Source organism: Strix uralensis, chromosome 1 (genome assembly GCF_047716275.1).
Source record: "Strix uralensis isolate ZFMK-TIS-50842 chromosome 1, bStrUra1, whole genome shotgun sequence".
Lineage (NCBI taxonomy): Eukaryota > Metazoa > Chordata > Aves > Strigiformes > Strigidae > Strix > Strix uralensis.
The window spans coordinates 95,570,080-95,585,867 of NC_133972.1; the positions used below are offsets into that span (position 1 = coordinate 95,570,080).

The following is a 15,788-nucleotide window of genomic DNA, read 5'->3' on the forward strand; positions in this document are numbered from 1 at the left end:
TCGCGCACGCCCCGCTCCGCGCCTGCGCAGCCGGCAGCCGCGCGACACTTTCCGCGCGCGGGACCTATTTGGCGCCTCCAGCGGAGCGTTCTGGAAGCATCCGGCACGGCGCGAGTCGCGCGGTGCCCGCGGCCCCGCTCGCCAGCTGGCGGGGAGGGGAGGAAGCAGGCTCTGTGAGGTAGAACAGGGCCGCTCGGCGCGGCAGCAGCGCCTGCACGGGGGGACATGAACGTGAAGGAGTAAAGACAGAGACACGGCAGAAGAGTGCGCGCCGCTCCTCTCGGAAGCGCCTTCAGAAAGGTTTCTGTCCCCCCCTCCCCGCATAGCGCAGTGGTATGGCCCTTCCCTATAAATACCGGCGGCCGAGGACGGCTGCTGGGTGGTTTTAAGGGAGTTGTTGGTTTTGGGGCGGGTGGTTGGCCGAGAGGCGGCCTTGCAGAGGGGATCGTTGTGCTTGGGAGAAAAGTTCCTCCTGAGGGGAAGAACAATAACTACTCAGGGACTCGGTTTCCCTGAGCGCGGGCTCCCGGGCGGTCCGTGGCGGGGCGGTCTTTGCCTGCCCGCCTTTGAGCTGTGCTGGGGCGCGCTGCTGCCCGGTCGGGTGGGAAGAACTACGGGCTTAAGTGGAAACTGCTCTCAAAAGCAGTAATAGTAACATTTCCCTAGGGTCTAGGAATCAACTAAAGGTATATAAGCTTTTTTCCCCTGATGTCCTATCTCTCTGATATAATATACTACTTTGTCTTAAGGGAGTACATAATAAAGCTATTAGAGAAAATACTCTCTCTGTCTCTAGGGGTGATGTCCAAGGCGCTAGCGAACAAAAGCCATGAAGCAGGCCCACAAGAGGATTGTGAGGGCAGCTCCAGAAGGAGCGGCTGGGGGATGTTGGTCACTGCTGCTGTTGGTGGGACCTTGGTGGCACTCTATGCGGTGGTCACCCCCTTCGTGACCCCGGCTCTGAGGAAAGTATGCCTGCCCTTCGTTCCTGCAACTTCCACTCAGATCCGGAATGTGCTGAAAATGTTAGAAAACAGAAGTGGCTCCCTAGTTGACATTGGTAGCGGGGATGGCCGTATTGTAAGTTACAGACATCACCTTCCTTTTGTATCGCCTCTCAAAAAAGTGCCAAATGCTCCAGTCCTGGCTGCTGTTTTTTTCTTGTATTTATGAATGCCTTGTCTTTGGCATCCAGTGTTTCTATTTCAGTCTTATAAAAAGGCTTAAAGCTGAGAAAGGTTTACATTCAGTTTAGGTGAGTAATTAATTATTTTTGCTCCAGTCTTACCTGCAGCTTGACAAGGTAGTGTACGAAAGAATAACCTTATCCTGTTGGCTGGAGGGAATTGTGCTACATTCATGTGAAGAGATGTGATCGAAGTATTGGTATTGTGATTGCCAAAGAGCTGTGATTCCATATAGGTTTATAGCTGCAGTGTGTGAGGCTGTAAGATGAAATAGCACTGTGCTTTTGGAGTTGCAGCTCTATGCTTATTGTATAAAAGCGATAGAAGAACAAGAGAATGAGAAATGAGCAATGGATTCCAAAAAAACTGGTATTGTTAGAACTGTAGCCTTCACGCTTTTGTGCAGTGAGGGCTGCCCCGCTTCAAAATCAATGTGGTGAAACTAGAATAATTACCAAGAGAAATTATGAGAATCACCAAAGCCAAAGTGATACTGTGCTTCCAGGATGTTGTTTGAACCCCAATTTGTAAAATGTGGTGGTGAGGGTATGGTGGAGAATGGTGTGGGGTTTTTTTGTAGTTGTGATGTTCTGTGTATCATTTCATAACTATCTGCTTTAAGTCAGTTTTAGCAACAGGATGGTGTGCTAAATGGTTTTTTTATGGAAACAAGTAAGTTCTTGAATGCTGCCTTTGTCCATATTTCATGTGAATGAATCAACTATTTGTCCACACTAAAAATCTGATTTGTAAATTAAAACTGTGAAGGTGGCTTAGATGGAATCGTACCCAAGTAAGAAACAGAGAAAAGCACGTAGGTACGAGAGAACTGCAGTTTCTGATGCTGTCTCTGCTCAGCATTCTGGCTGTTGACCCTCATCTGAGGCATCTAATTTGACTAGGTACTGTGTGTTTAATTCTGATTTTACTTTTATATATATATATATAGGTGCCTAAATAGAGACTGAAGGCTACTTGGAGAGCCCAAACCTGAATGCTTGATGTTGCCTTAATGCATCTGTCCTGAAAAAAGTTGAGCATCTGTTAAGATGCTTTTAAATATTTGGCACTTAGGTGTAATCAGTGGAGAAATATCACCATATTTTTATTTCCAAGCATGGTAAAAATGTCGAATTCTTTCAGTATATTTGCAAATGCTGTGTGTGTGATGGAAGATGCATTATTTTAACAGTGTGAAACGCGCTGTCCAGGTAATGCTGTTTGAGAAATTGTATTAAGAAATTTGTACTTCTTCCTGATTTCACCTTGCCTGTTCTGTAATTCATAGTTCGTCAGTCTTTTCCTTATTAAAACTTGACAGTAACCTTTTAAATTATGACTTAAACCTTAATTCTAGAAACTGATGCTTTTTGTATTTTCCTTATTTTTTTTCTTTTTCTAAAAGATCAGTAGGCTTTGATCTTGTTTGAAGACACTTGCAATACAGTTTAACAATTCTAAATCTTAGCATCTAATTTAGAGGAATGTCTTTGAAAATCTCTTATCTGAGTTACCTTTTGCCTTTTAAAATGATACATGAAGCTTAGCATTGGATGAAAGCTCTACTGTGAGATTTATATGTAGGTTTTTAAAAATTTTTTAACCTACATTTCAATTTTTGACCTATATTTTAAAAAATGATTACTACATTTAAAAAATGACTTTCATGCTTGTTCTATTGGTAGGTCATTTTGACTCTGATTCGGGGGTCTCTCAATTGCCTACCCATCACCGCTTTTCAAATAAGTGCTCTAAATTTGAACGTTTCTGTTGTGTATTTCACTGTTCTCTCCGTGGTCAGTTTTGTTACTCTCTTAATTCCAAGGTAGCGTCATGAATATGTTAAGTGAAAGTTTTATGTAGATCACAGACGTACTACAAGCTACAGCTTTGCCCTGTGGATGTTTAAGTGGTTCATTTTGTTCGTCTGAATATATCTATTCATTTCAGTGGGACTAGTCATAATAGTAAAATATAGTTAGAGTTTTTGTCCACTATGCTACTAATCTGTTGGGGATTAAAACCTGAGTGATTTACAGAAGTGTATTCCTTTGATTTATATTGTAAATAAAACTATGTGCTCCTGTTTAGATGAATGCGCTTTCTCTGTTTTCTAAGTGAAGATTTATTTTCTTCCTTGTAGGTGATAGCAGCTGCAAAAAGGGGATTCAAAGCTGTTGGTTATGAGTTAAATCCCTGGCTAGTCTGGTACTCCAGATACCGTGCCTGGAGAGATGGGGTGCATAAGAACACCAGATTTTATATTTCAGACTTATGGAAGGTAGGTGGTGAAATATATAAGAATGAATCTGGGATGTCTGAGAGATTTCCATAATTTGGAAATCCTTGAGGAACCAGAATGCTGACTGGCCACAAGGTGCTGTACTGGGCTTTGGGAAGAGTACCTTGAGCCCACAGAAACTAGACTCACAGCACAGTACTCTGCTCTGCTGGTTTTGTGCTTTGGTGAAGTGCTGTCCTTTTGAAGTACGGGCTCCCCGAGCATACGATGTTATGCTTGTGCCTGATGAATGATGTGGGGTGCTGTAATGTCAGGCTTCACTGAGAGCTGATTCTGTGGAGTCAGTAACAAGACTCTTATTAACGTAACATGCCAGATCACAATCTGATCTGACATTTCATTACACATGTTCTTTTCTAGCTGTGCAATGTGTTACCTGGTTTTGAGTGCTGCTTTAGGGTAACTTACATACACGTGACTGAGATTTTTTTCAAAATTTTCAATCATTTGAGTCATAATTGCTTCTTCCATGATGCGTGTTTTTTTGGATTGTATTTATGTGGGCCTCTCCCCTGCTATTCCTGTCAAAGTTGTGGGGTTTTTTGGTTTGTTTTTGGCTTTTTTGTTTGGGTTTTTTTGGGTTGTTGTTGGTTGTTTTGTTTTTGTTTTTTTAAAAATGGCATTTTGTAATGGGTAAAGTGGATACCAGGAATTATAGGGAAAGGTGTGAATATACTGTTTTTATCCTTATTCAGAGGGGAGCATAGGAAAACTTCATGGCACTGACTGGAAGAACCCAGGCATTGGAATGCCTGGCAAATTTTTATAGCTAGCTAATGTTTAACAAAAGTGGGGGCAAACTTAAAACATATGTTATTCTAACATATACAGGAGTTGTCAAAAAACTTAGCTATGAGTAAAATCATGTAGGTATTTTCTAAATTAGTACTTTCTGTGCTACTAGAATTGGTGCCATATCCTTGGCCAGGCAGTAGAAATTTCTTGCTGTTCAGCAATATAAAGCTGTCTTATGTGGAAATTTGTGTGATGAAAAGCTGATACGGGATCTCCTTTCTTATTTTTGGTCTAAATCCCTGTTCAGAGGAGTGTAGCTAGAAGGATTAGGGGAAATAATGATGAGAACTTCTCTAAATATAAATGCCATTTTCCTTAAGGTGTGTTCTCAAATTTTGTTTTAGGTTTCTTTTTCCCATTACACGAATGTTGTTGTTTTTGGGGTACCTCAAATGGTAAGTTTACTATTTTTGCATTGTTTAATTATTTTAATGCCAAGGCATTCAGTGTTAGTACATGCATCTGTAAAATGAACCAACCTGCAGAATTTCAAAGGTAGTTAGTACTAATATTTGATATTTTATTGATGCTTAATAATGTCCATGAGAAAACCTGGTGAGACTTGTGACAGTATGCAGTCTGGAACTCTGAAAATATACATGTTTTTTTTGAGAAGTATTTTCTGTCCATTAGTTCAGAACCAAAATGAAAACTGCTGTGCTCAAGTTGCTTGTGGGAAAGGTGATAGACTGGTTCTTGAAAATAATCAGTTTTTCATACTGAGAAAATGAAGAGCTTGCAGGGAGAAGATGGAGTAGAAACTGGCTACAGGTGATTTTTGGGAACCTTCTTAGAGGAGAGTATTGAACTTTGCTTATGTTATTCTTCAAAAGCCAGGTCTCCTCAAATAGGCCAGCAGCTGGTATACTGAAATACTGAAATATATGGTATATAGCCCATGCTAGAGTACAAGTCCACAAATTCTTTGACTTTTAGGAAGGGTTTGTAACCTGCGTTCATCGTGACCCTGCGGAAAATGTGTTCTTCAAAACTGGTGTAGAAATTGAGTTGCATAGTGACTCCTTTAGTGATATATTTGATAAATTCAGTCAGACTTTGCATTCACTTTGGCTTTCAGCTTGTTCTGGTTTTCTTTTTTACTAGAAAAGAGAAAAAAAATTTACATATTTAAATATTCTTGATGATTTATTATTACAATTTTCTATATAGATTGCATATGGAGGAGTGAAACAAATATCTATAAATGCTTCTGTATTGGTTCTTCCTCTGCTAAGGAAGATGTGGGATGAAATGAGTGAAGAGCTTTATGTGTTGCTATACCATACAACATACACTGATAATATTTCTGTAGTAGTAATAGGAAGATGCAACAAGAAGCATAATCAAGGTTCCCTATTCTCTGCTTTTTCTTTAACAGCACTGGAATTAAATACCTACTTCAGATTCAAGTTGTAAAGTCCTGTTGGAAAGTGAAGTGAAAATGCATGGGTTTTTTTCCCCCTACTTTTGTGGGTGGCATATTAGTGAGAGCTGTGATGTTACTTGTGCTACAGATGTTGCCAGGTTTGGATGTTATCTGCTCTCTACCTTGGGTTCCGGGAGGGGGCAGTATAAATATTTGAATTTGCAGTCAGAAATTCTACACTTGCACTGAGGGGAAGAGTGCAGTTGAAGAAAGATATTTCAGTAAACTAGAAATAAACAAATGCCCTGGGAAAATGTGAGTAAACCTAGCAGAAATACTGGCTTAACTTTAATAGTATAAAGTGGGATAAATTAGTAACAGCTATGATAGAAAGAGTAGCTGTAGGGCTTAGAATAACTTCAGTAAATTCAGTAAATACTAGGCTAAATTCTTGCAAGAAAAATACTGTCATAAATGTAACAGATCCGAACATGTGAATTACTGTGTTTCCTGAGCATTCGTTTGCTCATGATCCCCTTTAAATTTACTTCGGAAGTTGTGAGTGCTTAGCTTCCTGAATGACTAAATTGATTTTCTAGAAACTTTAATGCATTTTCTCTTTTTTACTGAGGGCAATAGATCTCTTTAGCTTTTTTTAATAATACTGGTCTGATCCGATGCTGTCACACAGTGTTTTTATTTCATATCCAAGATTAGTTTACAGAACTTGGATTTATTGATCTTCAGGGTAGACTAAGACCTCTGTTCTTGCAAGCATCTGGGGGAAGGTGTGTTTATCTATGAGTCATTGCAGAGAGGCTTTTACTTGTTCAGGGTGGGATGACAGAATTCTTACCAGGTGTTCATGTTTGCAGCTTCTGTGTATTTTAACTGATTATATACGGTGAAAAAGGTTTATTAAACTGCATATTTGTATAGACATACCAAAGAAACCGAACTCTGACTTGATATAGAATACAACATGATTATAACACCTAATGTTACTGAGAGATTTAGCTTAAAAACTAGTTTGACTGACTGGTTCAAGGATACAATTCATTTTGGCTGAACTATTAATGAAGTTTTCTAGTTTGAGCTCATATAGACATGAGATTTTCATAATTACTCAATAAAAATCAGGCTATGTCTGTATTTATAATTTCAATAACAACTTAGTCCTTCCTCTTCTGGTGTCTCAGCTCAGTTTGAGATACCAAAGTGGGCTTATTTTTCTAGTTTATTTAAGGTATGGTGGCAAAAATGTTTAAAGCATTTGTTGTATGGATTAAATCAGAGCATAGAATGCTTAAAAATATTCAGAAGTAACTCTTTGATATATTGGATCCATGACTATAATTTTCCTAAAATATTCCATTGTAAGCTTAAATGTAGCTCTAATAGGATGTTACATCAAAGGCACACCCTGCATGTATGTGATAGTGGAAGCTATCTGCAGCCTTTGGAAATACATTTTCTTTAGTCAGTCTTTTTTTTTAATAATGTTCTGTTGGGTTTTTTTCCTTTTTTTGTGATTTTTTTTTTTTTTTAAATATATCTTTTGTTCTTCCTGACTTAAATTGAGCTGTATTTGTAAATAATTGCTGTCCTTTTAACCTTTTAATATCTAAATGTTATGTCATGATATCAAAGTAAATGGATTTTGACATGTAATAGAGGTAACCTGTGGAGCTTGCAGTTATAATTACTCCTGAGATAGATACAGTATGTAAGAATAAAAGGAATTTCAAATGGATGTGCGATGATCTGCTTAAGCATAACATCAAGCTTTTTCAAAGGACAAAAATGGCTAAATCTGTCAAATTTCATTTTTTTTTCAGAACATAACCACTATCTGGGATGGGAAAAATTTTTCTTTGAAGTCTAGATGTGTTAATTCATTCCTCGCTTAATCCATAGCAGAATTTGCAAAGTACTTATTGGAGCTAGAGTATCTGACTGGGCAGGGTGTTGCTCTGTTCTGGAAGAGTATTGATATTTCTCTTGACTTCCATATCTGCTCAGTTTTTGCAAATGGAGGAAAACTAGACTGCAGGTCTTCAACAAAGGAGAGTTGCGTAGTGGTATTTGATGTAGTCCCTCACAACATACTTCTCTATAAATTGGAGAGATATGGATTTGATGGATGGACTATTCGGTGGATAAGGAACTGGATCCAGAGAGTGATGGTCAACAGCTCAGTGTCCAGATGGAGATCAGTCACGAGTGGTGTCCCTCAGGGACCAATATTAGGAGCAGTACTGTTTAATATCTTCATCAGTGACATAGACAGTGGGATTGGGTGCACCCTCAGCAGATTTGCAGACGACACCAAGCTGAGTGGTATGGTTGACAAGCCCAAGGGATGGGTTGCCATCCAGAGGGACCTGGACCAGTTCGAGACGTGGGCCCATGTGAATTTCATGAGGTTCAACAAGGCCAAGTGCAAGGTCCTGCACCTGGGTCAGGGCAATTGCCAGTATCAATACAGGCTGAGGGATGAAGGGAGTGAGAGCAGCCCTGACGAGAAGGACTGGGAGTTACTGGTGGATGAGAAGCTGGACATCAGCTGGCAATGTGCACTTACAGCCCAGAAAGCCAACTTGTACCATGGGCTGCATTAAGAGAAGTGTGGCCAGAAGGTCGAGGGAGGTGATTCTGCCCCTCAAATCTGCTCTAGCGAGACCCCACCTGCAGTACTGTGTTCAGCTCTGGAGCCCTCAGCACAGGAAAGGCATGGACCTGTTAGAGCAGGTCCAGAGGAGGGCCACAAAAATAATTAGGGGGATGGAACACCTGTCCTGTGAGGACAGGCTGAGAGAGTTGGGGTTGTTCAGCTTGGAGAAGAAAAGGCTCCAGGGAGACCTTATTCTGGCCTTTCAGTGCTTAAAGGGGACTTAGAAGAAAGATGGGGACAGACCTTCTAGTAGGGCCTGTTGTGATAGGACAAGGGGTGATGGTTTTAAAGTAAGAGTGTAGGTTCAGACTAGATGTAAGGAAGAAATGTTTTACAATGAGGGTGATGAAACACTGGAACAGGTTGCCCAGAGAGGTGGTAGATGACCCATCCCTGGAAACATTCAAGGCCAGGTTGGATGGGGCTCTGAGCAACCTGATCTAGTTGAAGATGTCCCTGATCATTGCAGAGGGGTTGGACTAGATGACCTTTAAAGGTCCCTTCCAACCCAAACCATTCTGTGATTCTATATGCTGTTTCATACAGTACTGGTGCAGGACTTATGTGCATATGTTAACAGGCTGGAGCCAACAAAGCTCAATTGCAATAGTATTTAACATACCAGTACTTTACCATAGAGTGACAGCAGGATGTTTGCTTTGGGTTGTTGGCTGTGTGATGTTTTGAGTCTCCCAGGATCTGTCTTGGGGTTAGACTGGAAATTACGAGAGGCATTGGCCTTTGAGTATCACATAATAGTTCATGTAACTTGGGTGCCATAAATAGCATCATTTCAGGGGGCTGAAATCTCTCTACAGAGAAGAATCCCACTGAAGAGAGTCGTGAATTGGAACATGTAAAGTATTTTCTGAACTTATGGGTTTTTTTGTCTAAGATATTATCTGCATTTTTTGATTGAATTTTTAGAACTTAGAGTTATGCTTTTCTTCTCACCAATCAGGGCACAATAACCATTTTCTAGTTTTAGATATTCTTTGTTGATGCATCAAAGCCAAAATGTATATCATGAACACTTTTCTAATTTTTTTTTCCAAAAATTCCTCAAACCTTGGACTTCTCTTGAACACTTGAATTAGATTCTAAAGAGAATGCTTCTGGTTTTTACTGCTTCTGAAAGCTTTTTATTGTTGCTCAACAGATGCCACAGTTGGAGAAGAAGCTGGAAGAAGAACTTGAATGTAATGCCAGAATCATTGCCTGTCGTTTTCCTTTCCCTTGCTGGATCCCAGATTGTACTGTTGGAGAGGGAATAGACACTGTGTGGGCCTATGATTTGAAACATTCTAGAGGATGTGAAACAAAAAGCTTGGAAATGACACCAAAGACAGAATCCTAAACATTTAATTTGTTTTTGTACTGAAATTTTTGGCTTTGACTTCACCTGTTAAAGATAAGATTAATGTGAATAGAGCTGAAGGATATGGAGATACATATTCACTAAAATAACTGAAGTACACTGGTTATCTGAAAGCACACAAAGTTTAGTGAAAGGTGTAGTTAAATGTCTTAATGTAGTTAGTAAAAATTATGAGAAAGTTTTATAGAAGCGGAAAACTTTAATATGGAAAATATGATAAAACACAGTTCACTACTGTTAAAGGGAATATACGTTTAAGTTAAAATGCTCAAATTGGCGAACTTAATACGTGCATTCTTTCTGAGTCTACCTAGAATTTATTATTGGTGTTGGAAGTGGAGTGCAAGTGGCTTCTCAGATGAGCTGTGGTTCCCAAATGTCTTCGTTATGTATGCCAAGTAGGCATAATGCTGCATACGTCAAACTGATGCAGATTGAGTATGGTGATGATACCAGTGTTTTGCACCTCAGCCTTGAATGTGTACTTTTAAAAGTGGAATATGACACAACAAGCAAATATAGCAAGTTGCTTATTCATTAACACAAGTGCAGTCCTTGATTATATTAATGTACTTTTATGTAACTTGTTATGTGAAGACAAAACTGCAGAAATGTGCTCTTACTGAACATTTATTGGTATAAGCCTTTGTAAATAACCATGATTTTTCCTAACATCTCTGATTTAGGAAGGGTTTCAAAAGTCACTGTGGTGGTTTAGCCCCTGCCGGGGTCTGAGACCACGCGGCCGCTGCCCCTCCCCCACAAAGGGAGTGAAATACAAAGCCCCAAGACTGAAATAAGGAAAGGTTTAATACAACAGTGCAATAGCAACACAACAAACAATAACAATAACAGTAATAGTGATAACAATGAACAGAGCAAAATAGCTACCAAATACAGCAGTGGGAAGCACGATGTACAAAACCACGAGTGCACCGCGCTCCCGCCAGGAAAAATGTGTCCTGCCAGGATGTGACGTCAGCCTGGTATCTGAATAACCCGGCTAGAGCTCCCCCCCACACTGCTGGGGACACTTAACCCTATCCTGGTTAAACCAGGACAGTCACCTACTTGGCAGTGAAGTGTCATCACTTCTGTGTGCTCAAACCTTGCATGAGGTATGGGTGAGAATTGCTTACTTGAATGTGTCATGAAGACTGTCTCAGATTCCAGAGCTAGTTGGTCTGGCTAGCTTAGTTACATCTGATTAGACCTCATTTAATTTACAGTGAGATGGGAAGGGAGGTTTTCAATCAGTCTTCCCTTCTACTTTTCTTGTTACCTGATGAGAACTCAGAAACTCATGGCGTTACTGCATGGCTTTTTCTTGGAACTGAAGCAAGTTCTCTGTGTCTTTTTGCTGATACTGGTTTGCAGTGGGGTACTGTTACTGCTGTTACATTTTCCTTTTCTAACGTGGCTACATTTTCTATTTTGTAACAGTCTGTTTCCTTGGTCTTTGTTTTGGTTCCCAGGTACACTTTTACTGTTTTCACCATTAACAATTAGTTAGCCTTCTCTGGCCTCAGTTAAAATATAGACTGTTTGTTGAGCAGTATCTACTTAACTTTGTCAGACCTTTGCATGTATGGTACCCATAGAACAAAGTTAAAATGGGCTAGGGTTGCCTGACTTCTAGTCAGTCGTTACCACAACTAAAATTGACTCAGGCCAGGAGAGGTGCTGAGACCCTGCAATTTCAGGTAAATACAAAGCCTGTGACATTTTATTAGATGTTGGGAAAGTGCATTTGCTGGTCTATGGTATCTGACTTGAAGAGAGGTTAAATGTTATTTGGGATGTGTAGTCTACAGTTACACCTGTACCCAAACTTTTTATTTTTGGTGGGAGGGGAGGAGGAAGGAGAACTGAAAATACAAATCTACAGTGAGGATCTGAAGTGGAGCAGTAGAATGACTTTGTCCTGATAATATGAGTACAAAGCAGGAGAAGAAAGGGGCAAATGAAAGGGGCACTTTGGAGTTTGCAAAGGAGAGATGATTTCAACCTCATGTGGCAAGGCGCAGCTTGTAAATGTGGAGACTCTGTATTGAAGAACACTGATTTCTGGTAAGCAGTCTTTTACAGCCTTTCACCGAGTGTAACATAGTGTGTCCTGTAAAACTACACTAAACTTTCTACCATGATTTAAGTGTTATGATTATTACACAGTGACAGGACAGAGCTAAAATGGCTTATCTAAAATGGCTGAATTTAGTATCCCAAGGCCATAGAACTGGAACCTCAGACAACGGAAATCTGAAATTATTTCTAGCAGAAACAGACCATACAAAGGGAAAATTACCTTAATTAAGCCAAGCCTTTCCTGAATGATTATAAAGGAGGAGAGGAGGTAAAAGATTTTGATCAAGTGAATTGGGACTTACCTGCAGTGCCGTGCTTTGACCCAAGTTTCTGCTGCCTACTTTCACTAAAGTTAGTTTGCAGGGAATGAAGTGGATATTTACTTCTGCTGCTGCCTTTGGCTATAGATTTGTCTATTGCATTATTGTTTGCCTGTTAAAAGGTAGAACTGAATTTCTCAATTCTGCCTGTGGTAAAGGCTTGGGGCATGTAATTCTTAGTTGCCACCTATTGCCTTAGAAATACTTGTTGAGGAGGGCGAGATGAAATTAATGATGTAGCGTGAGCTTTAGGAGCACTAAATGCTGTCCTCAAGGCAAGGAGAGATTTACAAATGCTTTTAAAGTAAAGCAGAAGGCTGTTTGTTGTTCTGGCCCTTTACTTTTGGGGGCCTACACTGAGATAGACAGTGATCTGAAGGTTTGGAATTTCTTATTACATAAGGTAATGTGCTGTATTTCCTGTTTCTATGGCTGAAGTGTGAAATGGAAAGCAAATTGCTCCAATTTACACAGGGGGACTGGGAAAGCATTTTCTTGTCATGTTGCCCTCAATTTTTCTAGCACTGGCCATGTTCATTTGATAGTTTACAAGATTAAATACTTAACTGTGACTTCAGTTATCACTGTATGGATTATTATGCTGATACACTTGGAATTGCTAGGGTAATGTATTATGATTTTGTTGATATGCTACTTCAGAGTACAAATTTGTTACTTCTGAAAACCGGGAAAGCCTTAGAGAACTGGCTTAATCAAATTATAGTGTAGGTCTGAAGCCAAAAGAAGAAAACCTTCAAGCTACACATGCTGTTCAATACCAAAGTAATTCAGATACACAGGAAAACCTATAGTTTATCTTTGTTTATGTCTTCTAGTAGAATCACTTGCGTTTTGGGAGTTACTTGTTTTATTCCTTCATTGCCCTGTCAGATCTTAGCAAAAAAGTTGCTACATTGCTAGATGAGTAATGCTTTCCTGAGATATTGTAGAATTTGATCTGTTTGAAAATAATACAGGTCAGAGTTCTCCAGGAGTCAGACTTTCGAATGTTTTCTTTTTTCTTTTTTTGTGTTGAGACATATTATGTCCCCACAGGCTTTATGATGCAAGATCAGTTGTACCAATGCAGTATCCAAGTGCTACAATTCCAATTCTGTAGTTTTCTATTTTGCATAAATTTCTAGGGAGAAGGAAAGGGGTATGGCTACAAGAGACACATTTGATACGCAGGTTGCTCAGTATACTACACGGTCACTAAAGCTACACAGCAATGTCAACCAAACTTGTCCAGATTTGTTTGTGAAATGTGCACATATTTTGTGAGCTTTAGGCATTTCTGTATTACTGTGTGTATCGAAGTTCTTGACTTATCTTCTGGTCTGATTATATGCTGCCACTGAATCTAATATTGCTCCAGGGAAGTTAATCCCTTGTCTCTGAGCTGCTGTTTATTTCTGACTCATGAGTTGTAGCCAGGTAAGAAGGTACAGAATCAAGTCTAAAATGAAGTACCACATTTCACAAGCCAGTTGAATGAGTATGGTCTGTTGGGAAAAAATGTTCCAAAGCCCAGGCTTTGGGAAAGTCTTTCACCTTTAATGAAGGACACAGCTCAGGGGGCAACAGAGATCTCCTGAATTCTGCATAAATTTTTTAAGAATGACTTGAGCTTTGCTTTTCTCATGTGTCCTTTAAAAATTTTTACCACCGTAATACCATTCTAAGATCTACAGGGGAAGTAAGCAGAAGTAGAGTTTTGTTTATCTTTTATGTTTTGAGCTATGGGAGGAAAGGAGGAAGGGAATCTTATAGCCCAAGTATGGCAGTTTGAACTATTTCAAAAGCAGTTTGACAGACTTGCACATCAGCTGTTTGTATTTCTCATTGGATAAGAGCATCCATACTAAGAATGGGCTGTGATGAGCATTCAGTCAGAAGTGGGTTCAGGTCTGATACCATTACACTTGAATGAACTTGAATTATTGATAGATCACTTCATACTTCTGTAGTTCCACTTTTCATGATGGTTTGCAAATACTGAAGTATTTATTCAAGAAAGGACACGAATCCCTCAAATTCATGGTTGAAGAGGGCAGCCTAACATCAGATTTAATGCCAGTAAATTCTGCTTTGAGCAAGTTATTTTTCTTTTACATTGTGGTGGTTTAGTCCCTGCCGGGGTCTGAGACCACGCGGCCGCTGCCCCTCCCCCACAAAGGGAGTGAAATACAAAGCCCCAAGACTGAAATAAGGAAAGGTTTAATACAACAGTGCAACAGCAACACAACAAACAATAACAATAAGAATAACAGTAATAACAATGAACAGAGCAAAATATCTACCAATACAGCAGTGAGAAGCGCGATGGCATAACACACGTGTTAACCGACCCGTCTCGCTTCGGTGCCAGGATGTGACGTCAGCCTGGTATCTGAATAACCCAGCTAGAGCTCCCCCCCACACTGCTGGGGAAACTTAACCCTATCCTGGCTAAACCAGGACATAATCCACCCCTTTATTCTATACCATGTGCATCACATCCAGCTGCCATTTAGCAATTAGCATTAACAAAGAAAAATTGACAAAAGCACAGTATAACTCATGGTGTGTTTTCACCCACAATGAAGTCCCCTTGTGGTACGCATCGGACCTCTCCATCCTTCTGCATCACCCACCAGGTGCACCCAGGTCCTTGAACAAAAACAATCCCGTGGATGGGTTTGCCTTTGCCCGGCGCAGGACTAACCCAGACCATTTTTCTCAGCAGGTCCCTCATGCGCACCACAGGGACTTTATCCCCGTCTACAACACGTGGAAGTTTTGACTGAGCTGGGCCAGCTCGATTGGCAGATCTTCTTGTGTTGACTAACCAGGTGGCCTTTGCCAGATGTGTGTCCCAGTGTTTGAAGGTTCCACCCCCCATTGCTCTCAATGTAGTTTTTAACAGTCCATTGTAGCGCTCGATCTTCCCAGAGGCTGGTGTGTGGTAGGGGATGTGGTAGACCCACTCGATGCTGTGTTCTTCTGCCCAGGCATCTATGAGGTTATTTCGGAAGTGAGTCCCATTGTCCGACTCAATCCTCTCTGGGGTGCCGTGTCGCCACAGGACTCGCTCTTCAAGGCCCAGGATGGTGTTCTGGGCGGTGGCGTGGGACACTGGATAAGTGGTTGCTTCCACCATTGTGAGCACGTGGTGCTTGCCTCGGCGGGTCTGTGGCAGTGTGATATAGTTGATCTGCCAGGCCTCTCCATATTTATAGTTCATCCGTTGATCTTCATTCTGCTGGGGCTTCACCCGTTTGGCTTGTTTGATTGCAGCACACATCTCACATCCGTGGATGATCTCTGCGATGGTGTCAATGGTGAGGTCCACCCCTCGATCTCGAGCCCACCTGTATGTTGCATCTCTGCCTTGGTGGCCCGAGGTCTCATGGGCCCACCGGGCTATGAACAGTTCACCTTTACTCTGCCAGTCCAAGTCCACCTGAGTCACTTCAATCTTAGCAGCCTGGTCCACCTGCTGGTTGTGTTGATGTTCATCAGTGGCCTGACTCTTGGATATATGGGTGTCCACATAGCGCACCTTCACAACGAGGTTCTCCACCCGGGCTGCAATGTCCTGCCATACTTCAGCGGCCCAGATGGGTCTGCCCTTGCGTTGCCAGTTGTTCTGTTTCCATTGCTGGAACCACATCCACAGGGCACTTGCCATCACCCACG

The 15,788-nt window shown here is 40.9% G+C and overlaps 1 protein-coding gene across 3 annotated transcripts; it reads left to right on the top strand.

Moving 5' to 3' along the window:
• The first annotated feature begins 112 nt into the window (after positions 1-112).
• ATPSCKMT (ATP synthase c subunit lysine N-methyltransferase) lies at positions 113-13,490 on the top strand. 3 transcript variants are annotated; one of them, XM_074874570.1, is made up of 5 exons: positions 113-333; positions 797-1,080; positions 3,331-3,468; positions 4,629-4,679; positions 9,484-13,490. In XM_074874570.1, the coding sequence occupies exons 2-5, from the start codon at positions 802-804 to the stop codon at positions 9,679-9,681; spliced, it is 666 nt and encodes a 221-aa protein (XP_074730671.1). In that variant the 5' UTR covers positions 113-333; positions 797-801; the 3' UTR covers positions 9,682-13,490. The 3 variants fall into 3 exon arrangements, with proteins under 3 accessions (XP_074730671.1, XP_074730663.1, XP_074730678.1); XM_074874562.1 differs by having other exon boundaries at positions 113-300; XM_074874577.1 differs by lacking the exon at positions 113-333 and adding an exon at positions 614-686.
• Positions 13,491-15,788: the final 2,298 nt, after the last annotated feature.